Source organism: Aulostomus chinensis, chromosome 16 (genome assembly GCF_037954235.1).
Source record: "Aulostomus chinensis isolate RoL2024-O1b breed Wild chromosome 16, RoL_Achi_v1.0, whole genome shotgun sequence".
NCBI lineage: Eukaryota > Metazoa > Chordata > Actinopteri > Syngnathiformes > Aulostomidae > Aulostomus > Aulostomus chinensis.
The window spans coordinates 7,510,671-7,535,534 of NC_141335.1; the positions used below are offsets into that span (position 1 = coordinate 7,510,671).

At 39.7% G+C, this 24,864-nt stretch overlaps 1 protein-coding gene across 4 annotated transcripts in view; it reads left to right on the plus strand.

Moving 5' to 3' along the window:
* Positions 1-24,864, plus strand: part of grid1a (glutamate receptor, ionotropic, delta 1a) — a 228,449-nt gene that overhangs the window by 125,465 nt on the left and 78,120 nt on the right. For all 4 annotated transcript variants that reach the window (XM_086180636.1, XM_086180637.1, XM_086180639.1 and 1 more), the window contains exons 3-4: positions 8,001-8,285; positions 17,591-17,796. In XM_086180636.1, the coding sequence (XP_086036762.1) occupies positions 8,001-8,285; positions 17,591-17,796 (491 nt within the window). The remainder of the gene's footprint in view (positions 1-8,000; positions 8,286-17,590; positions 17,797-24,864) is intronic.

Genomic DNA, 24,864 nt, shown 5'->3' on the forward strand with positions numbered 1-24,864 from the left:
CCGTCATGCAGTAATGCCGTCCTCCAGGCATTTAAGATGAACTCCATAGAAACGGCTCGGTTTGTGCTGCAGAACAGTTAGAACAAAACGTTGAAGTCAACTAAAATGTGGTTGAACCCTCACATACTACGCCTATTCGGGTGACTGTAGCTGGACAACCGTATTGATGATTGATAGCTGTGAAAGAGAGAAAAAAGTAGAAGAACAGTAAGTAAACGGCAAGCTTAGCATTCATTCTAATACTACCATTAAAAAAAAAATTGTCAATGACATTTGACCTCTTGTGGCAGAGACATCAGGTTGATTTTTAGAAGTAAAATTTATAATCTTGTGCGTTACAGGCTTTCCACCCACGTCTGCTTTGGGAAACACAACAAAAGCTTCAGGGAAAAGGGTAAAGTCACTCCCAATTGTTCAGCAATTGATGCCACAAGACATGGCAGCTACTTGTGTCACATTTTGCAGTTGCTGTTGACATCAGTGTCAGACGCCTTCAGTGTCAGTGGCGCAGTGAATCAGCACTTTGTTGGAACTATTCATTGGGCGTGTGAAACACTTGTGCTCTGTCTTTGCTGTTGCTTTTTGCCACCTTGTTTACTGAATATATTAAGTAAATGAGAGCATTTTGTTGGATTTGGACAAGCTTTTCTCCTCTTTTCCTCAGGTACCAGCAGTCAAAAAATATCCTCAAGCCTACATTTTGCAGGGAGCATTAGCTACCATGGTCACTCAGCACAGTAAGAAGCAGCTCCCAAAAGTATAGTTAACACGGGTGGACCTGGGCGGGGAGACATGAACGCACTACAAAGCAAGCTGGGTCTCATTGTCAGTCCACAAACCACGGTGATGCCTAATACACATCATATTTTTTTTATTGATTGCAGCTTTAGCAGCTCAGAACACAAAGCAGCAGCTATAACACAAAGCCTTAGACAAAGAGAGTGGCGGGCAGCTTCAACACAGGTGTTTTTACAAGCTACGAAAGATGATCCGTGTTGGACTTTTGTTTACTCTTGTGGATTAGAGACCAAACAAAACAGAGCAGGGCAGCATACTTAGACCAGGCTACCATGGCACAGGTTAGATAGCAGCTCTGAATGCCTGTAATGGGTTATGACAGTCCTGTATGTGAGACGGTAAGAGAGAGAGAGAGATACACAGTATGTCAACCTCTTTTCAGAAACCTGCCGAATTTTAGTTTTTATTCATCTCAAAGCTATTGTGTATACTGTCTGTATACATGAGCTTCCATGATATGTGCACAGATACAAATAAAATAAATGCAGGAGGGTACAGTCAGGAGTCTCAGTGCATCGTGATATTGAACACTGAGCATAAATTAGACCCAAGTTTCCTGGACAGGAAAATAAGTCAGTAAATACCCCAAAGTGACCTCAGTCAAACAGAGTTTGTGTGTGTGTGTGCGTGCGTGCGTGTGTGTGTGTGTGTGTGCGTGCGTGCGTGCGTGCCTGTGTGTTTGGGCAAGGCCCGTCCAGCAAATGTTTCCAGGTTGACTTTGAAATTTCATGGTCAGCATCTTAAATCTGCCAAGATGCCCTGTGTAATGTCATTGCACACACACACACACCTACACACACACACCTACACACACACACACACACACACACACACACACACTTGTCAGGCTGCGTCAGGATACCACCAATAACTGCGTATGGGCTATAGGCTGTTGTGGTTCATTATATTGTGCAGCCTTCAGTCCACCATTGTCGACAAAGCAGGGATTGAACGTATTGCACTGTACTACAGTATATGTGGTAAATGAACTGCATTCATATCACACTTTTCTTCTTGAGCCGTACTTCGAAGTACCACCTCACATTTATGCTTTCACACACCAATGGCAGTCACCTACCTGCCCATCAGGAGACTCAGGGCTCCTCTTATGGCCTCTTAGACACATGAGCCTAAGAAGGTGGAGATTGAACTGCCAACCTAAAGATTAAGTGACAATCCGCTCTACCTCCAGATGATACAGGTGGTGGTGCTGATATTGTATCCACTCCATGTATAAACAGTACTGTACTAAGTCAATTCCTGCTATTCTACCTGTCAGTTTTCTGAAAGATACAATTTACAGCTGTGAAATACTCCATCACAGTTCAAATCGCACCGGCTGTCTCAGCATCAATATTATTGATGGGAATATACCCTTATCTTGGTCTGACAGCAGGAGTGTAAGCATGGGTGAGAGGGGTCATGGATGTTTATCTTAAAAATAAAAGAGGGCAAGAAAAAAAAAATATATATATAGAGGGGGGGAGAGAGGGAGGGAGGGGGGGAGAGAGGGAGGGAGGGAGGGAGAGAGCTGGAGCAATGATTCATCCCTACTGAAGGTGCAGTGTTGGAGTTCACTTAAATATTAAGCACGATCCAGGTGCCATATAATTGTGATCTTGTCCATTTTTCCCTTTCTGTGTAGTGAAGAGCTATTATATTGTGGGAAACTGCCAAAAAATGGAGGAAGGGTCTATTCGTAATCAGGAAACGTCATGAGATTCGGTATCTTCTTTGCCAAATGTGATATGGAGCATTTAAAGCTCTTACTGAATTAATGTTTCAGTGGCTAAAATGAGAAAAACCTAACCTATGGGCCACTTTTTTTCCCCCACTGATTACTTAAAAACCATCAGTGACTGATTCACTGGTCGAGTATCTCAATCTCTGCAGTTTATAATTTAAGTCAGATATAATATTTATATGTTGTATCTTTACATTTTTATTCAGATGCTGAATTGAATGGAAATTAGAACTTCTATTTTGGAGGTAAAATTTCTATCTGATGGAAGAAGTAGCTTGCTTTAGCGTGATAATACATTCGAAGATGCACCTTTGAAATTACCTCTGATGAATACAAATAACAGAACAATTAATTCTGAGTCACATATTACAAGCTATCTCAATTAAATGAAACCAGCTGCACCTCAGGAAAGAGCGGTGTTAACAACATCACAGCACGCATCACAGCGGTGACTCCTTCCTTTGAATCGCAGACTTGCGCTCTGACTCAGAGTGAACAAAATGAGTCTGTTATGTCCAGGCTGTGCCATCAGAGGGACGCTCCCAATTTATGCAGTATTCACTACCATTGTGGTGCGGTGGTTTGTGTCATCCCCTTTATGTTATAGTTGTAAAATGAGGGCAAGACACTAATGAAATCTTGTTTTCATAACCAAACAAACTGTGCAGCACAAAATTGAAATGTGTTTTTGTTGTAGTTGTTTTTTTTCTGGTGTCTTGATCATAATTCTCCATCTGCAGGCCAACTGTGCATTATTGAGCTGGTCTGTGGACGACTTCTGCTGAAAAATAATAACGTATGCTTTTGTTGATGGGTACTCATCTTCATCGCGTCTTCATCCATCTCATTGATGGAATATTAAACACGCTCACACTCTCCTAACCTCTTTCCTGACTTGTTCTTTAAATTTAGTTGAACTAAAGGCCATGTCCTGTGTAATCACCTCTCCATCACTGTCTTAAACATATGCACTGTTCACCTTTCATCCCTTCTGTATTTATTATTTATCAAGCTAAAACACCAATAAACACCCGGGAAAGTCTCCAATTGGCATTTGTAAGTAAATTTCACATTTGAAAGAAAGCAGCTGCATTTGCATCCAAACAAACCGCAACATACCTCTGTTGGATTTATGTCACAGAACCTTATGCACAGAAAATTGTGCATAAGGTTCTGTGACATGGGATCTCAGTGCACCTGTGCAAACCCCTGCACTGATAAGAACCTCAGGAAAAAAGCGGAGGGTTCCTTTTATTCTCAGTGGAAAAATGCAATATTTCTTAGCAGTGATGACAAAGCAGTTGTTAGGTACAAAAAAACACTCGGTGAGGGAAAGATAGAAGTTTTGGTTTAAAATTAAAGCGAAGAAATAAAAAATGTGAGTAAATGAAAACGGTTGCGAATGTCCTGTCCCACAATATCATGAGTTATATATGAATAATAGCACATTACTCTTCATAAGTATAAGTACAGAGACAGAATGAGAGCAGCCTCTATTCATCCATCCGGTCCACACATTTATCGCATTAGTTCTCATAAACACAACTGTAACTCACTGCATGCTGTGAGATACTTTATATGCATTATCTTGGCAAAGGAAGCGACTCTTTGAAGTTGTATTTAGAAGTCCGGTGATAAATGCTGACATTAGATGTCCGAGTGGAAAATGAGTGATGGTCCCTGTCCACTTCAGGGGGAACATTTAAGAGTCATTATTCCAACATTATCATCCTTGCCAATGACTGTGGAGCCCTCCTTCCTTCTGTCAGCGTGCTGTCTGCTGTATAATGGGCCTGAGGTGTCCATTATGAAGCTAAAATGGCTGCAGACCCATTTCATCCACAGTCTACTCAGAGATGCTGAGGGATGGGGGGCAGGGAATATGGATCATAAAGGGAAAAAATATGTTTCTGCTTGTGCCACTGATCTTTTAACAGACACTAACGTAATATTTTTCAAAGTGGCTCGTGGCTGTCAGCCATCGTCAAAGAACGACGGAAACGTCCATCAGCCCAAACTAAAACAGTCTTTGGGGGGAAATGACAACAATTGTATTGCATGAGCTTGACAAAAGCATTCTTCATCCAAGACTTCAGCAAATAGAAGATTGGCATTTATTTCCATTAGGCTTTTAGCATTTGTTAGTTTAGAATTTGGTCATAATGGAGACGATCCAATAATTCCAGACTGTCTCCACCTTGAAAGCACGTACTGCCGGCATTTTATGGTAAAATACATGTTAAACAAAACATGGGGCGCAATCTTTCCCTGTATATGCAATTATAACAAATCTGCAAGTATTATCGTATCAATTATTTCTTGGAAAAAGAAAAGACAAGAAGACAAGAGCTTAAAACTAAAGTTAGTAGAATGACCCTGAAAGTAGCTGAAGGCTCATTGGGTTAATTGAACAAGCAGGATGAATAATCAATGATTAAAATAGGGCTTGATTAATTTTCTGTCAGTACACTGAACAATTAACTGCTTCAGCCAGCAACTCTCAGGGAAAGATTGGCGAAGTTTTCAGTGTATAACACACAATCTTGTTACTACTTGAGGATAACCCAAAGCCCTCCAGTACTTCAGATGAGCCACAAGAGGTCATTTATATTAAATAGAACATTTTAAATTGTCTAATTAAGTTTTACATTAGCATAAAATATTCATGAGTCAATATAGTATGACCATATTGTATTGAGGCACATCTTATTATTCCGTGTGAAACGGCCAAGATGCAGACCAATTATCCATCTGCACTCAATTCTGTACTTAAGTTGCTTTATAAATGGTAAAGTGCATGTGGATGGATTATTAATGTGTACAGTATTCCAGTACTGTATTAAGGGCCTACGTTCACGTCACTGTCATATGAAAGCCTGCGCATTTACAGTGACTCACTTGCTACTAGTTGCATGAGCTTTGCAGTAATGTACCATAGTTAACAGTTAATTGCGAGAGGTTTTTCCTCACCTGGATTGAAGGTCTAAGAACACAGAATTTCACACTTTCTACAAATTGTCAGGTCCCTGGAGAAAGGCATTCATTTGTAAGGCTGTATGAATTCGATCTGATCACATGATTGATCAAACTCTGCAGGATTGTAAATATATAGGGAACTCCTACTCTTGTGTGGCGGTCAGAGTTGTGATTAAATTTTCACGTGCGCTGCAGAAGCTTTTCCTATGTGAGCTGCAGCAATTTTGGATTTGTATTACGGTCAGTCACATGACTCCCCACTGAGTCATGACATTAGCATTTCATGTTACTTGTTGGCGCATTTGCCAAGCGCCTTGCTGCACATGCGGGATTCCATGTAAGTCTGTCTCCTCGCCACCCGAACACAGTAAAACACTTCATTCTCTGGTCTTAAGTACTCATGCAAAAAAAAAAAAAAATGCTTCAAGGAATCCCTCTATCTCTCCTGCACTCTTGTCCTCCTCCTCTGCTCTCCCGCTCTCAGCTAGAGCGAGTGGATTTCTCTCTACCTCAGCTTTCTGACTTACTTTGCCACTCTTTCTCAGTATGTTATTTAGTTGCCCTTGCACTCATGATTTACAGTGCCTTAATGTAGTGGTGTGCGTGCAGTCAGCAGATGAAATCCTCATTTGTCACATTAATAGTCCTCTCCCTCTGCCATACATTCACTCACACACAGAGACACATATCGCGTTACCATCACTTGAAAGGACATCTCCTTTACTTCCATTAGTTCCTCAAAGACTTACTATTGCCTTTAATATAAATGCTACTCATCTTGACCCAACTCAACCTAAGTTGTCACCCTAAATTTTACATTACGGGAACATTTTGTCTCTAAAAGGGAGGCAAAGTGACTGCATTAACACACCTAAGTCCCCACAACATGAGGAATACCTGGCACACACACATAGTACGCACACACATACACATAAGCCTTCAGCTCCATTCACCTAACACCCCCTCATCATCCTTCATTTCTTCATCTCTTCAGCCTCCCCTTCAGACCGCTCTCTCTCTCTCTCTCTCTCTCTCTCTCTCTCTCTCTCTCCTCTTGTCTACAACCACTCCTTTTCCTCCCACTTCATTTGGCATCATGAAGGATTTCGATACGTTTCTATAGGTTTAATTTTGTGTTGTACTATTTCATAATCTGATGTGATACTTGACTGCAGTGCTGTCCTTTTCTGCTTCATTATTTCAACATTCAAATTGGCCGTATAATGAGGTGGTGTTATGAAATGCTGTCAGAGAACATTTGATCGCTGTTTTGTACAATATGTCATCAGTAGCTACTGAAATTATGAGCCCCGCTGTGGAGCGAGCAGTGAGTAGAATTTTGAAGTCAAAAATTGTAGCAGTCAGTCCTGCACCTCATAACAGTTAAACCCGATGTCCTTCGTTTAAGCTGTTGCGCGTTTGAATTCATGTCTTTTTCTTCCTACTCCAGTTTTAATTGCCTGACTCTTTTTTATGATATATAAAATAAGCTACCTGCAGTTTCCACGGAGAATGAAATGTGTTTGGTGTTTCATAATCATCGCAAGATGCAGTGCACAAGGAGTTGGAGCCTTTTTGATGAACGCAAGGATGAATAGTTGAAGGAATATTATTTAACCACGTAATTGCACCTCTACACTTCTCATTTACCATGCAGTGAACACATTGTCATTTTCTTCCACTTAGGTTATTTATGAGCTGTTAGACCAAACAATGGCAGGTTAACACTCATCAATAAATATTTAGCTAAAAATATATATTGAAGATGGCCTTTTCCATCTTTAGTTGATATTTGGCAGCTGGTCTCGGCAGACATTCTAAGAGGATCAGAAGCACATTTTGCACCAAATTACGCATGTAAAATGAAAATGTAGAGACGTTAAGATCCGCCACAGACTCTTTAAGCATGTGTCTGCAGCCTTAATCTGTGCTGGTTTACAGAGTTTTGTCATGTGTGAGTGAAAGAGACAGAAAGACTAAAGGGTTCCTGGGGAAATATTTGTGTCATCACAGGGCATCTGATCAAGAATATTGCAGATTTTTTTATCTCTCGCAAAGGCCCCCTTCTCTTTAGTCGGTTTTGCACTAACTTCAGCAAGAATCCTCCCTTCTTTTCTCAGCTGCCTTTTTTTTGTTTTTGTTTTTTTTTGTCTGGGGAACGAGGATCTACAGGGTGTGCCACCTCTTAATCTCTCATAATTTCAGTACCAAGTCCTCCCTTTCCGTCATCTTAACTGCTGAGGCTCTGACATAATTCTTAGGATACACAAAGACTCATCTTAAACTCTTAAGACCAGTTGAGGGCCTTACTTGAATGATCCACAGCCCTACTTAATATATTTAATTTAGAGCTGACCCCAAACGCGTATGTAAGTGTCCCCTTCTTCCTCATTTCCTCAACTGCTTTTCCGTCTGGTTTTATTCTTTAATTTCCCTCCATTCACTCTTTCCTAACCTGCACTTTGTTTTCTCTGCGGTGCAGCATGTGAGCTGATGAACCAGGGCATCCTGGCTCTGGTCACATCTACAGGCTGCGCAGCTGCAAGTGCCCTACAATCTCTGACAGATGCGATGCACATCCCCCACCTCTTCATCCAGAGGAACGGGGACGGAGCACCCCGCACCGCCTGCCAGCTCAACCCAAGCCCAGACGGAGAGAGCTACACTTTGGCTGCACGTCCACCCGTTCGCATCAATGACGTGCTGCTCACCCTCATCTCAGAACTGCACTGGCAGAAGTTTATCATCTTCTATGAGAGCGACTACGGTGAGTTGTACGAATGTAAAAGGCTGATGGCCGAATATATCATGACACTTATCAGACATGCAAATAAGATGATTTCAGCTTTTTCATTTAAATTTAAATGCTCGAAAACCCTTCTCCCATGTCGGGGAGAGATCACACTGCAACTGAGGGAAAGCGGAATTAAAATTAAGAATTCACATGCTGAAAGGAATACATTGACCTAGAACAGAGATGAAAGAACCTCCCCAATCCCATTCAAACTTACACACAGTTGGATGTTGTGTAGAGTTTGTGCACATTGTTGAAAAAAAAATTGTCAAAGTTCACTATCGAGTTTTTTGGGGGGGAAAACAAGTCTCCTTCTTTGCTGCAGTCACCATTAGTAGCCTCCTAATGAAGTCAGAGCCTAATTGGGCACCAGAGAAAGGCGACATGTCCCAACAGTATTTTATATATTCTCAGATGTTCTCCATTTCTGCTTCTTATTCTCATCACGTTGCCCCGCTAGACCAGACCCTTCTTGACCCACATTTGGCAACCGTGGATCAAGCAATGATTGGCAAGGCAGTACAAGGACATAAAGAGAGTATATTGCTGCATTGGGACTCCTCAGACAATACGTTACCACTGCTGGATAATCTTTTTACTACTTGGAAGAGTGCAATTTTGAAGGGAGTGTAAATCGGTTTTATTTTTTCAGTACCATGGAAGCTGTAGTTGATATATTAAACCAAGACTTGAAGGAAATATAGCCACCCAATACCCTCCTCCAAGTTTCTGTGGTCGATGATGGTGCTCCATATGAAAGTATGTGAAATTATATTTCATATTTCTGTCTTTGGATTTTTCTCTGATATTGGCACCCTTTGTAGAAAGTGCAGCTTGGAGTTGGATCAATAAGGAGGAAAAAAAAGAACAGTGGAAGAGGATAAAGTTTGAATGTTCTTCCCTGAAGGTTCTGTTCCCTGGCCTCCTCCTCCATGCATGTTGCCAAAAAAAAACAAGCAAGTGAGGTTTATCCGAGATTGTCCGTAGCTGGGAATATGATGGTTGACCGTCTCCGTCTGACCTGTGATCTGCATGCGACCTGTCCAGGGTGTACTTGCCTGCAATGTGAGCTGGAACTGGCTCCAGCATCCTGAGACTCTGGGAGGATAAGCCGTGGATAATGGATTGATGGATTGACGGATGATCTCTCTGACTAGTTTGTCCTTCATCTTAAGTCTGTCTATCCAGACGTGCTTTCACGTCATGTTATAAAAGTCTATCTTACCAGCTTTTTGAATCCGTTAAACAAAGTGCTGCAAAGTTAGGCACCCATAACAACTGTGCTTTCATTAGACTGTTAAACTCTACACTTGTTTTATTTAAGAATGTAGCGGCTAATTAGGATCCTCATCACCAAACAGGCACAATACCCGCGGCGCCTGCCTTGAAGCGGTATCATGGTGACCCACACTACTGCCTGGAGAAAAGTACAGTCTGTAAATGTCTGTTTAGAGAGATAGTGAATCTTCAATTAAAGACTTTTGCATATGAGTAGGCAGTAATTCATCCACTTTAACTCAGATTTTGTAGTGTACCTATAATAAATGTAAGCGGTTCAATTAAATTTGACTAATATAGCGCTAAACCACAGGGCTTCATTTCATTTTCCAGCATTCTTTAGTTTATGGTCATAACATAAAATGTTTACCAAATGGTTTAGGACAAAATATCCAACACTTCCTGCTTCTGTATTGAAACCCTGTCACATTTTAAAGAATAAAATCCTCAAAATTTACTGAGGCTGTTTGAGTGACTTAATTAGGGAGTAATTCAAATCTGAATCAACACACATATCAAAAGTGTACTTGGCATTTTTTTTTCACTCATCGCCAGGTTTTTTTTCTGAACTTCAACTCATTCACTCTCATTGCTTTTTTTGTTTAATCAAACACAGGAATTATTCATATCAATAATTTGGCTGTTTTAATCTGTAGAGTGTTTTAGAGTGCAGTCTTTTATCACTGTGTTAATTAACTCGGGTTGAAAAATGTTCATTCCAAGTTACATTTCAGTGTGTGAAAACCTTTTTGTCTTTAGTCCATTAACTAACAAGCCTCTTGATACATTGTGATCGCCATATAGATTCTAGCACAAACATCTTATTTGTGATTATTATTATAATTATTATTATTAATATTAAGCAGCAATAATGAGACTGTGTAACCTCACAGTCGTTCATGCATAGTTTATATTTCTAAGAAGGTATAAAAGAAAGTATAATTATGTCAAATAAAAAGGTTCCTTTCATAATATTGGTCACATATTTACAGTCATTGAACTAGTTGTATAGAATTTTTTATTCTAGCTTGCCTGACATGATTGGATTTTATTTTAATTTTCCCTCAATTCTATTATTTGCAGAAATGTTACACAAGACAATTATAATCCCAAAATCGGAGGAGTCGGCATTTACAAGTTCTACTATGGTGGTGTTTTGTTTTTTTGACTTCTTATGTTCAACCAGACAATAAAACATGATTCGCTGAGAGTAGAACTACATCTAACCACTACCAAGCAGTAGTCCTTTGGAATGTAGAATACCGTATGACCTTTCTGTGAGAAGCGTAATTAGATTTGCTGATTGGCTGTGACTGTCCAAGCACTGCGCTCATCTCTGGGCATCAAGTCTGTGTATCACCATCTAGTGGAACGATGTAGGTTTTGACCACACTCACATTATCCTCCATTTCAGTTATACATTATATCAAAGAAGAAAGATAATGGGAATGAACACGATGAAGAACATTTAATTTCTTGTACCGCTGATGACTTCAAGTAGATGAGTGAACTGTGAGTGATGGGAGATTTGCTGATCTGCTGAGTCACGGTGTTATCAGCGGCGAATTAGTCTACATGCAGATGGAGCCACAGGCTGTTATAAACTCAACAGAAATACAAATGTAACACCTTTGTTTTACCTCCTATTTTTCATGAATTCAAGTAAAAGATGATCATATATGCACACAAATTATTATTTTTTTTGACATTTTGCTCACAAATTGTTAGTGTACTTCAGCTTTGCTAAGAGACTCCCTCTGCTTGACATGTGTGGCGTATCAGCAGAATGATTAAAGTGCAGAACTCTTGCACAGGTATGCGTTTGACTGATCACAATAAAGGACACTAAAAGAGTATATATCTTGTGATTACAACCTTTCTTTTGTTGTAAATCCAGTGGGTCAGAACCGGATTAACCAGCCAACAGAGGAATTCTTCACAACTTGTATCTGTTATCTGGTAAAGATGCCATTAGCAGGGACAACATTGGTCATTTCACATTCTGACACATTCACTATTTTAAGGAGCGACACAACATGTCTGCCATTGTACTGTCACTGAGTAAATTGGAATTCATCCATTACGAGAACACTTTTCCAAAGAGCCAGATGTGATTGAAGGTGAGCATTTGCTCAGTCAAGTTGTCAATTATGACGACAAACTGCACAAAGGTCAAGATCCCATTGAGGGTGACAAGCTCACAGATCAGCTTCCCTGAGGTGGTTTGCCACAAACTAAACAGAAAATCGTTTTTCATGTCACCTGCAGTTCTGAGACAGGTTGACTGTGCGGCCAAATTCTTGCAAACAATGTTGGAGACAGCTCATGTTAGTGAAATGAACATTGAATTGATGAGCAACAGGTCTGGTGGACATTCCTGCAGTCAACACTCTGATTTCACGCTCCCTCGCTGTCTGAGGTCCAGTCCGACACTCACCCTCTCAATAATCCTGCTGTGCTGTCATGCCACACCTGTCAGATGGAGGGATTTTCTTGGAAAAGGGGAAGTGGTAAGACACACAGGTTTAGAAAAAAGTGAACAAAGTTAGTAAGGATAAAAATTTTGTGTGCATATAGGAAGTCAAACGAAAACAAAAAAGTGTGTGGAGCCCCCCCCCCCCCCCCCCCCCTAGAAACGCTCAGGGTGAGTTTTGTGTCTCCAGCAATGCATTCATCATAGAAATAGAACATTACGTAAACAACTCCTGAAGCGTCACCTCTTCTGGTTCCATTTGTCATTGCACATTTTCATACATAATTTGATTTTGAATTGTGAGAGAGCATATTCTTTATTTCAACAGCAATGGAAATAATTATATTCTTATGCTACTCTATCTCCATGGGAACAACATCATTGTGTGCATTTGTGCTCTGTGCCTTTGTGCCAATTTGGAGGAGCAAAATTAGACAATTATCTCATAATAGTTAATTGTAAACTGGACGTAGTGGGAAATCTTTGCCTCATTTTCCTTTCTTTACAAAAAATAGTGATCCTGTGCATGTCAATGTAATAAATATTCATCTCTCCCACTGAAAACTCACTTATTGACAATGTCCTTTCCCTTGTGCATTGTGGCATGAACCACAACATGTTGATATAATACACACACACACACACACAGTTGCTCACTTTTATCTTTTGACTTTGTTTGAATATTCACTGAACTGTTGTAAGTTGAGTTCCCTTGGAGATTGAAAGATAGTTTTATTCCATTTCATTTTCTATGTCCATGACCAGATACAGCACAGGTCGTTCTTCTCTGCTTTTTTCCCCCCCTTGAAACCAACCACATCTTTAAATAGCCACTGTTCAGCAGAATGGTTGCAAATTGAAATAGTCAGTCATGCAGTTCTTGGGTTTACAGTAAATCTGACCAAACAAGCTTATTTATCTTGGCCCACACCTGCTCAAACAGTAACCTCAAGAAGCTTGCCGACACTGTGGGAGCTTGTTGCTTAATGTCTCAACAGAAGATTGCCTGCAACATTTTGAATGATAGCATTTAGCCCCTCTGTGCCTAAGTTAGCAAGTAACCATTTGGCCTGTCAGTGCCTAACTTAGCATGTTAGCATTTAAACCTGTTGTGCTCAAGTTAGCATAATGGCACTTAGCTGCTTTGAGCCTAAATTATCATGATCTCTGACAAAGTTTGCATGTTTCCATTTAGCCTGTCTGTGCAAAAGTTAGCATGTTATATTTTAGCCACTTGTACCCAAGTTAGCATGATGGTATTTAGCCCCTCTGTGCATAATTTAGCATTTGGGCATTCTGCCCATCTATGCATAAGGGAGCATGTTAGCATTTAACCCCTCTGCACCAGTGTAAGCATTTAGTATGGTTGTACATTTGCTTTCTTGTGCAAAAAGCTTGTGATGTGTTGTTAGTAAGTATATTCCTTTATAAATTCCATTTAATGATACTTTCAAAAACAACCAAATGGGTTTCAACCAGTGAAGAAAAATCTCTGAATGACAGATGCCATCTAGTGGCCATAGTAATTATGACCCCAGGAGAGTTGGAAATCAAATCACTACATTTCAATATTTAGTGTGAAGCTCTGTGTAAGGACGCAGGTTGTGGTGGGGGATGAGTCCCACGTGCACCAGACTCAAGTGGAGACTTGTATTAAGAGAGCAAAAACGAGGCTGATGGAATGATTTGAGGAGTTCTATAAGGATAATCAGTAGAGTCCATGACAGGCCTGTCTGCGTTGAACTGTGCTCAGTCATGAGTGTGGAGCAGCTACACCTTCCCTGTTGTGATTGACTATCTGTTAGAGGGATAGAGAATTAGGTTGGGATTAGTTATGAGATTGATTGAGCCTCTTTACGTCCCAAGTAGGAGGTGGTTGCTAATGTAGAGTATATTTATAACATGGGCAGTGTCTGAACTTAGACAAACACAAAGGATTTAAGAGATTTTGCTGCAAGTCTGAATTGCATCATGTGAGGATTAGAGTTACGTCTGGGAAAGTGATACAAGCCTTTTGAGAACAATGAAAAGCCCTCGTGTAACAGCATAGTCTTTCACATGCTACTTATTGTGGAACTTGACCTAATCTCAATTAATGCCAAGTAACACTGCCAACAAGGAAGAGACTGTTCCTGTGACCTCCCGCTAATTGGCTTTCCAAAACAAGAGGAGAGTGAAGACGACAGGAAAGATAGGAAATACATGAAGTTCAGTGGTAAGACCCCATAGTAAGCTCTGCCAAGGTTGTCATGGTTCCACTTATTTGTCTGTTCATTAACTTAAAAATTATTGGGGCAATTGTTATTAGCACTATTTTTCCATGGCTTAACTTAGAGGCTTCTATGTAACACTAGCAGTACAAGCATATCCAGCAGGGGCTTCAATCCCCAAAAGTCAGCAGCAGACATGATATTAGAGTAAAGTGATCAGAAGAACACAAGTACAGCACCTTAAATACCCTAACTGCAGGACTAACACATAAAAATGTGCCAGCAGTAATAAGGACAAAATGTATCCTAAACAACCATCTCTGTTTACTCATTTGGAAATACCTTTGGGAAAATGGAAAGACATGTAATTAAAGAAAGTGCTGGGGAGGAGGTGGGTGTTTCAGCACAAGCTAAGCGAGTAGAATAAACACCAGGTAGACTGATTAAATCCTTCCACTTCGAATCATACACAACTGTGGCTGATTGAGAAAGTGTCGGAAGGAGGGGATTGGCTGATGCAAGCAAACTCAAATGGCGTGCCTCAACCGGCGTTTTACAGTTGACATATGTTTCAAAAAAAGTGGAGAGAAGAGGAATTGCTTGTTGACCAGTGTGGAAAAAATCAAAAATCCGTTTGCGCTGAGCTGGTTCCTGCTTTGCTGTCAGACCCTTCGGCCTCCTGTGTGTCCCAGGGGTCATGCTCTGGCCTTCACCCCACAAGTGCAAGCTGCTCCCACATTCTAGTCTCTGCCAGCATCCTTTCATGCTCCACATTTTTTGAGTCAGTCGATTGGGAAGAGATCAGAAAATCAGCAGGTTTGATAATAAAATATGAGCAAATACCAGGCCGAGGCAATTAGGAATGAAGAGCCCTCTCTCATAGAAAAGGCCCAGTTCAGCTGAGGCCTGGGCCACTATTTGAGGAAATACGGAACTGTATATTGAATATAATTTTCTTTATTGTTTCAAGACTACGGTTTCAGAAAGAGATTCTTACAAGAGAAACACTGATTTCTTTAACAGACTCATCTCAATTTGGAGTAAACAACAGGCTGGTAGCATAACTGCATCTCAGGCTTTTCTGCTTGGATTGCAATGCAACTTGACAGCTTAGTAAAAACCTTTGAGCTTTTTTGATCATGATATGCTCATTTCTGCTTTGCTCCGGCCCAAGAGGGAGCCCTACTCTGGTACAGCTGAAAAGGATGTTAAAGTGACTTCATGGGGTGTTTCTCCTTTGGTCGGCTTTTCTGTCCTATTTTTAAGAAGTACATACTGTTGAGCATAAGATGGAGAGGCAGCAATAAATCAGGAGGGAGTTTTCAGAGAGTGAATTGGATTTTAGGACAGTTAGATTTTAATTCAACACTTTCATAGGCACTTTTTTTTTTCTCCAGAATTTCGTGAATGGCGCTTGGGTAAACACAAAATCAGACCTTTAATTCTACGTTAATCCTCTTTTCTGCAGTGCTGTCCGTGGCTGGCATGGTTACCCAGTGGAAAAGCATGCTATGAGTCGGAAACACTATCTTTGACTTCTGAGGTTTCTATCAGGGTCGTAGAAGAGCTATTGCCTTGTAGCTTGCCCTGGGCTCTGGATGGATTAAAAACGATGTTTTTTACAGCATGTCTCTCATGTTGCCCAGACCCCTGCCATTTGGATTATAAAAGGTTTTGTCACTGAATCCCTGCAACAAATAAAACGACTGATTTGTCTGATTAGGTCCCTGCATTGATTGACGTCTTTATCAAATCTCAACAGCATTCATGGAAGATTTCTCTTTGCTGTGTATGCACATCTCTTTAGTTGTTATCTCCATTTATATTGTCAAAGACATCAGGGTGTGAATAATGACCGTAAAGGTTTTCCTTGATCCATAACAATCAGCAAATTTTGATTAGTGAACCCTTTTCGATTAATTGTAAGATTCAATTTGATAAATAAGACCAAAAGAATATCAAACGGTTTCAGGGTTTAAGTGCTGTAATTTCTAATGTGTGTGTATAGGAATTCCACACATTTACCTTTGGTATTTTCATGGCTCTATATAATGGTTGGCTTATCCCCAAGAACTGAATAAAAACAACCTTTAATTTTGGGTTTGGTGTGTGGTCGTCATATATTACTACATGTACTGTACTGTATGAATAATACTGTTGCCAGAAATAATTGCAATGATGCAGAGGAGAGGAGCAAAGGAAGCATGATTAAATTACAAATTGTGTTCTAACAAATAGGGGTAACCATTTCAATTTAGAGTCATCCAAATAATAAATGCGTGCATGCATACGTACGTACGTGCGTGCGCTTGGAGGGAAGAGAGTTTTCAAGCTTACCACTTTGCTGCAGTGAGATTTTGGCTGCATGTCAGGAGTGACGAAGGATTTAATTTTATGTTTTGTTCTACCCTTTGAAAAATTTTTGAAGAGAGTCAGTAGACATTGCTATTATATAAAGTAACTGAAATACAAATTGCAATACAGCAATGGCAAAAAAAAAAAAAATCAAACACAGGCTCTTATTCTTTATGTTTAGCTTCATATGGGACTTTGCCATAGGCCAAAGGGGAAGACTGAGGACCAGTAGGCATCTTGAGGGCTCAGACCAGATCAAGGACTTTCATATCAGCCTAAATTCCCACAATATTGTTCACAGGACTAAAGCACTGCTGCACCCTATGACTCATCACAGCTCCAAAGAATAGGGGAAGACCGATGCGCGCACACACGCACGCACACACGCACACACACACGCACACACACACACACACACACCATTTGTGGATGAATAGAGAGGTCTAGCCCTCGAGATTCTGCCTCACCACTTTTTAAAAATGTGCCATGACTTCTACCATGCAGGGCTGCTGCTCCCCCCCGTACGACTGCTGAGACTGGTGTGCTGATTGTGAGTTTTTCGCTGCACATCACCTTTGATTTGTGTGTGCAGCTCAGGCTTCTTTTAAGTGGTTTTCTGTACAGTGAACACAACGACACACAAAGATCTCTGGGGAGAGCAACACCTGCCTGCTGTTTAATATTCTGTAAACCCCAGGAAACAAAAAGACAGGGGTGCTTGTTTTGTTTTGTCATGCTTTAGATCAGATACAGATACCAAAACCTGCCTTGAAGCCCTTGGAATGAAGGCTGAAAGTATTGACTGCATGTGCAGGTTTTGAAATTACTGTGCATGTTTACCCAAAATTTTGATTTAATGCTCTAGGGATGAAACAGTAGGGTATAACATAGCCACCGAGTGCATAAAGTTATTCTTCCTAAATCTGAATATGTTTTCTTTTTCCTTCTTTCTCCTCCATCAGATATCCGGGGTTTGCAAACCTTTATGGATCAGGCGTCTCGGCTAGGTCTGGATGTGTCCTTGCAGAGGGTAGACCGGAATGTCAGCCGAGTCTTTACTGATCTTTTTAACACACTTCGGACTGAAGAGCTGAATCGGTACAGAGACACTCTACGGCGGGCTGTGCTGCTCATGAGCCCTCGAGGAGCACAAGTGTTCATCCATCAGGTAGGTCATATCACTGAGTCTTTATCAGTGGATCAAAAACTCTGGTAGAGTCACAGTGCCAGACAGAAGACAAGCATTTATTCAATAATTAAGAGCTGCCACCTTTTATCGGACAGTTGATCAAACACTGTATTGCATTAAATATGGCGAATGAATAAACTAAATTGTTAAATTGTCAAATGTTTATTGAAAACCTGCCACTATGATCACAAATGTCACACTTCACTTGTTAAAAACTGATTAAACAATATGCAGCTGCCTGTAAAACCCTGAAGCAGATGGCACAAATTACAGTGAAGGCTGAAATACAACCCACACATACGCAGGTTGACATGGCTGTCATTACAGATCACTTCGATAATACTATTTTATGTCCCTACTCCGGTGACAGCTGTGGATAAAGGCATTATATTTCCAGGTTGTCAGTCCATCCTTCCATCTTGTATTTGAGAATGCAATATATCAGGAACACCTGGAGGGACTTTTTTCATTTTTGGTACGAATGTTGGAATATTTCTCACTTGTCTGTCACTTTGTCACTGCTGAAAAAGAGTAAGCTTTCAAAAACTGTTGACCAATCTCATATCTCCTTGGGGAAATCTTGAAAAGTTTCTGAATTTACATGTGTAATTGTAGTCACAAAACAGTGTGTTAGTTTTGTATTTCTTGTTTTAGCATAATCCTGAGAGAGTCCTATTCAGAGTTTGCAATCTTGATAAGACAACAATATATTTTCCATTCTGGTATCTCTTGACCACAACACTCCTATCTTTCAGGTGGGTCTGTTTCTGTTTTTATTGGTAAATTTGAACCAGAATTATGGAGTTCCTCAGGGGTCCATTCTTGGTCCACTGATGTTGTTGTTTTGTTTTGTTTTTTTGTTTGGTCTCAATAAGACTTACTGTATTGTTAAGAAACATTTCACATCCCACCTATGCTGATGACACACAGCTCTCTATTTCTGCCATAAACATTCACCTCCAAGGTCAGTGATTCCCTCCTGCTAAATGAGGACAGTGAAAAGGATATTTTTTTTGTAGGTCTCAAAGCTTTCAGGCACTATATTCACTCCTTGTTACCACTCCTGTCTGTATAATCTTGTAAGCTTTGCCAAAAAACATGTGTGTGTTGTTTGATCTTAACTTTCAGAGGCACAGTATCTGTAAGACTTATTTTATTATCTCAGAAAAATATCTGAAGTTGATGCTTCCTGTCACAGTTAAATTCTGAAAAGCTGGTTCATGGATTTATATTCAATTTATATCTTTCTTACTAGGCTGAACATGTTACATAAATTCCAGCTTGTCCAAAACTGCTGCTGCCACAGTATTAACTAAAACTAAAGGATTTCACTTTGTAAGTGCTATTTAGATACTCTTCAGTAGTTTTCTGTGAAACGAAGAATTGATTTCAGAATACTTTCTGTTGTTTTGGCTTTGTTTTTCTTGGTTTTAGCTCTATGTTGCTGATGAGCTCACTGACTACAAACAGGAGATCATTAAGCAAGTTTCCTTGCTTGCTATAGAAGAAGAATAATAACAAGGAAAAATTTAAAAAAAAAAAACCGTAAGGTCCTTGCTGCAATTAGGCTTCAACTCCTTTACTCTGTTTGTAAAAGCAGACTTCAAGCATATGTTTTATTTTGCTCAAACATTTAGTCAGGGCAATACCTTTTTTTCATAATTACACATTACAAGTTTTTTAGACTGCCTTTAATAGCCCACTTTTGCATATTTTAGAATTACTTGTTTTTTAAAGCACTTCATGGTATTGCACAGGTGTGTTTGTCTTATATGCTTATAGCACATGAACCAGTATGGTTCCTTGGTTCCTCTGACCAAAAAAATCTGTTAGTTGTTCCAAAATGCAACTTTAACTTATGTTCTAAGCCACTGGCACGCTTTGCTTGAGGACCAGATGTTGGCTAGAAGTGTTGAAACTGTAAACAGAAAATCTACTAGACTTCCTTTTAAGAATGAATCATGATACTATTCACGTCACTTATTGAACTTCTTTCCCTTATCCTATTATGCTGGCCTCTTACTTTCTTTCACCAGAGTTGCACCAAACTCAGCTGCATCTTCAGAATGTCCTCCACAAATGATCCAAACAAAATCATGGAATGGTACGGTAATCAGAAAGGCGATGGTTGGAACCTTGGCTGTTTCAAGCTTTGTGTCGCCTGGTCAGTGTAATGAGGGACTTTCCCCTCACAGATCATTAAATCCTCTTTTTTTTTTTTTTCATCACTGCTTCACCTGAGGATTTAGGTGCGTTTTAAATGATGTCTGATTTATTTATTAATTAATTTTTTACATATTACTCTGTTGTATTTAGTTTATGTTTGCAAGTCACTATTTTGACTTCAGTTCTGGAGTCAAATCTTTGAGAACCTGAGTGAGACAGAATGAAAATGCTAATTCCTGCTCAGACATTTTAGTTGTGTGAATTAGAGACTCATGATTTCAAGGTTTAATCATCATTTTGATGCTGACAGTTGTGCCCATGGAGGCCTCCTGTATTTTTCTCTTCATCTACAAATCACCTGCTTGAGTCGATGCACATACCCTGACCAAGCTTTTATTAGCATTCATGTTCCTCATTTGTGTTCTGCTGTATTATGTAAGTTATATATTTAGTTTCTCTTTTCGTCCTCATCAAATTAAACTTTTTCAATCTTGTCTTTATTTGTCTGTGCGCTAATATTATCTTCATCATCATGTCATTTCAAATCTCTTTTTTCATCATTTTCTTTTTTTCACAGTTAACACTTCTTCTGTTTAATAACTGGCTTGTCAGCCGTCAGTCAAGCACTTTGAACTTGACAAACCTAAAAAAAAAAGTGGGATAAAGGTGATGTTTGATTAATTGAATGATTGATACAACACAAGAAAAAGTTCAAACACATTTCATTTCTGTATTGCTTGAGAGCTTTTGGACTTTAATTAGTTCACCTATTTCTTCCCTCTGTCGTTAACCTTTCGTCTGTTTGTTTCTTCCACTTTGTGTTTGCTAATTACAACAGCTGATTGTTAAGCTATCCAGCTCTCCACGTGCTCAGTTGTATTCCCACAAGCATTCCTTTTTCATCTCACCTTGCTCGATTCAAAGCTCATAGTTAATCACATACCTTCCAAATTGTATTTTTCATTTTGCATAGCGGGAAATGCATTTTGACATCAAAGTACGCCGGTGTGATTTGTCACTCTGAACTGTGCTTAAGCTGGTGAAGCTCGTGAGTCCAGTGCACAATTAAAATCCAGAAGCGGCTGTGCTCAGGCTGCTGAAAAGCAAAAGAAGGAACTATTTGACCAATCAGAGTGCCTGATTTATTCCCCCCTGCCTTCACCCAAATATCAAGTGAAAGTAAAATTTATTTAGCCAATATCTTAAACTCCCCTTCCTCCTTTAATCTGTTTTGCAAAGCTAAACGGGCTGTGGTGGAAAGTTGTAATTGTGAATTAAGTTAATGTACACCAACCTTTAGAAATTGTTAAGCATTCATGTTCGCTCAACATGACATAATTTACAAGCAGATTTTCCTTCCACAAGGCATTTAAGATGGAAATGTGTCCCTGTGCTGCAGACTGCAAGATGTGACCTTCAGTAGCTCTGCATTCATAATAACAAGCAGACAAGTACAGTAGCTCATGGCAGGATTACAACAAAATAAAACAAATGCATGGGCCGCACAACCAAATAACCTCACCTAGAAGAGGAGTTTGTGTAACGCACAGTTTGGAAATAATCACAATGGCAGATGACAAGTGTAGTGAAGGCAAAGGGGAGTCACCCCAGTCTTGAACCTGGAGTTACTGGGTAGAAAAAAGAAAAAAAAACAACCCTGCAAACCGACTGCAATGCCAGAGAGCCTGACTCGTTGGTATGGCAGTCAGAGCACACACTCATCCGTAGCGACAGCATTCCCTGACAACAAGGATACTGACAGGAAGAGAGAGAGAGCAGACCGATAAAGAAGCCATTCAATGCCCCCCAGAAATTTGTCGCATAATAACAAGAATCATGGTTGTGTCTCCACCCCTGAAAAACTGCCAAATCACACATTTTACCACATGATTTTGACTAAAATGAAAAGAGACGTTAACATCTATAAAATGTATTATTTTCTTCTGGAATAATGTATGCAATTCACAGGTTATTATTTTACAGATGTGCGCATGTCATGAAAGGAATAACTAAGACAGTTATCAATTGTGCTTTTAAACTGGTAATTTGTCCATGTATCGTATCAAAAGAGTTGCTCAGTACCATGTGATTGCACTGTTTTCTTTATAGCTGAAATATAACCTGAATGAGTTCATGTTCAGCCAATTAGTGGGAAAATAAACTTTAGCAAAATGATGTGGTACATGAAAACTACATGACGGTGCTGTTCAAAAAATATTCCCAAGGTTGGCAAGCATGTAATCAGCTGCCCTCTCCTCAAAAGAGTCAATAATAGATTAACTGCTGTGATTATAAATGGCCTAAATACCAGCAAACTAGAGCTAATTGAGGTGAGCGTAACAAACAGCATGCTTCTCTGTGCTCTCTTGACTCATGGCAGCCTGAGGTGTTAGCCTTTAATCATCTGCATGATAACCAGTCAAACCATCTTGAATAATTATAAACTGTAGTGCTCTGACATGAATGCATAGCAGACACGTGTGGCATTTGCAGTGTTGGTGGGGACAGTTAAAAATGCTGTAATAAGAAGGCAAGACGAGTCATTTTTTTCCTGCCCAGCAAACATGACTTACATTTAAATCCCTGCTTCCTTGTTGATGAATAACACTGATAATTTTGCACCTGAAATATTGAAAAATAAGGTCAAAACCAAGTTTATGGTCACTGTTCTTAGGCAGGAGATAAAGTAAATGGACTCAATTTTATATAGCGCTTTTCTACCTTAGCGGCACTCAAAGCGCTTTACAGTGTCATCTCATTCACCCATTCACACACACACACACACACACACACTCACAGTGGAGGCTGCCATGCAAGGCACCAACCTACTCATCAGGAGCAATTATGGGTTCAGTATCTTGCTCAAGGACACTGACATGGTCACCGGGGTCAAGGATCAAACCAGCGACCCTTCGGTTGCAAGACGGCTACTCTACCCCTGAGCCATGCCGAGGTAGTCAGTGTTTATAATGTAAATTCTGCATTTCAAGACTTAAAAATTGAGTAGCATGAAACCTTCATAGCAGCAAATGTCACTCCCATGTTTGAAAGGAATCAAATGGTTGTAATACACATACGATGTTTGAGTGAGATTCACACGTCGTAGTTTCAGTTCAGTCGAAGAAGAGAGGATTCACAAAGAAAATGCAGAAACTTGAACGTATGATAAGGAGGGTAAAGTATTAAGAATTATATAAAACTACCCTTGATGCTAAATAAATGACGTGAGCATATATATACATATATATGTGTATATATGTATATATATATCATGATGACATTAAAATATTCTTAAATTATAGTGAAAAATGGAAATTTTTATCTACATAATGGGATTTTTTTAACTAATATTTAAATCTCATTTAGAGAATCTAAGACGTGTGATAGCTTTGTCCTGTATGAAGCATAATAGTCTTCAATTACTGCACATTGCACAAAACGTTACTCTCCTATTTTCTGCACTTAATCTTTCCAGCAAATAGCGTTGAAACAAGCCGTGACACTTAACAGTAACTTAATAAACCTCGCTCGCATCCCAGTGAGCATCTTATGAAAGCTCCACTTTTAATCTAGAAGTGAATCATTTATAGATAAATGAGTCAATACACAGGTTGTGGATACATGGACGCTTTCGATTTTTATTAATGACACGTCTTTCATTTTTTCCTATACTCCAGTGAATTCTATTTTAGTGCAAACACACGCACCCACACTGCTTCAACATCCTCTCACATGATTGCATTAATCTCACCCATTATATTCTTTATCATCCCTTTACCAATTAGCGTGAGGTATCTGAGGGTCTGGGAAATATAAGCACAGCTTCACGTTTGGCACAGGTCCCAAATGCTCTTGTGAATATGTTAATATATGAGATGTGGTGGAGATTTTTCAGTTTATCAGCGCTTCTTTATTAATACCTTGGTTGCTGTTGTCACAGAGCGTCCCCCCGACACACACACACACACACACACACACACACACCAACACCACTTCTACCACCGCCGCCGCCGCCATCACCAGAAGTGTCAGGGGAGAAAAAGTAAATTTTTTCATATAAGAGCAGGTCGATGATAATCCCTCTAAAAATTAACTCCTCATGATTTGGTTTGGATTGGGAGGGGAAAAAGCTGAGCATGGTGACAAAAGTCTTCGATGTGGAATTCATCACAAGTGTTGCTTTTGGTGAAATATTTAAGACTAAAGTGTATAACTTAAATATTTAAACATTACTTACGTTCAAGCCAGTGCCAACCAAGTTCAAGCAATGCTCATTAAAACTTTCCATCACCAGGTAAATATCTCTGCATTCCACATTATATTCAATTTTTAAATGTGACAATGTTTCATAAGTAGTCCACTCTAAATGCATATTATGACAAACACAAACCTTGTTTGGCCAGAGCTAAAGGTGTAGCAACAGTGGGAGTGCAGCTGGGACTATGTCAAGTAAAACTGAGGAACATGCGTCAAAGAAATGTTTCTGGGTTGGATGTGACATATTGTCACCTTCTTAAAATAATAATAAATAAAATAAATAATTTCACTTTTTTTTTTTTTTTTTTACCTGAATCAACTCCTTATGATGTTTTGTCTCCAGTTTTTTGTGTTTTCTTAAAGACTTGCAAAAAAAAAGACTTAGGCGATTATTTTAAGAAGGTGACGAGAAAAAGAAAGAAACTGGACAACAAAAACGGCCACGACTCGTCAGAGAGCAATAAAGAAGAGAAAGGAGTGGATGTTATGGTACCACTCTACCTAAACTCTGCTGTGAGTGTGTAATGAGGGAGCTACTTGGTAAGCTAGTGTGTTTCTTATTCATTTTTATGAGAAAATGGGTCAACTGTTATGTCTCTCTTACAAACCACACCAGCACTTCTC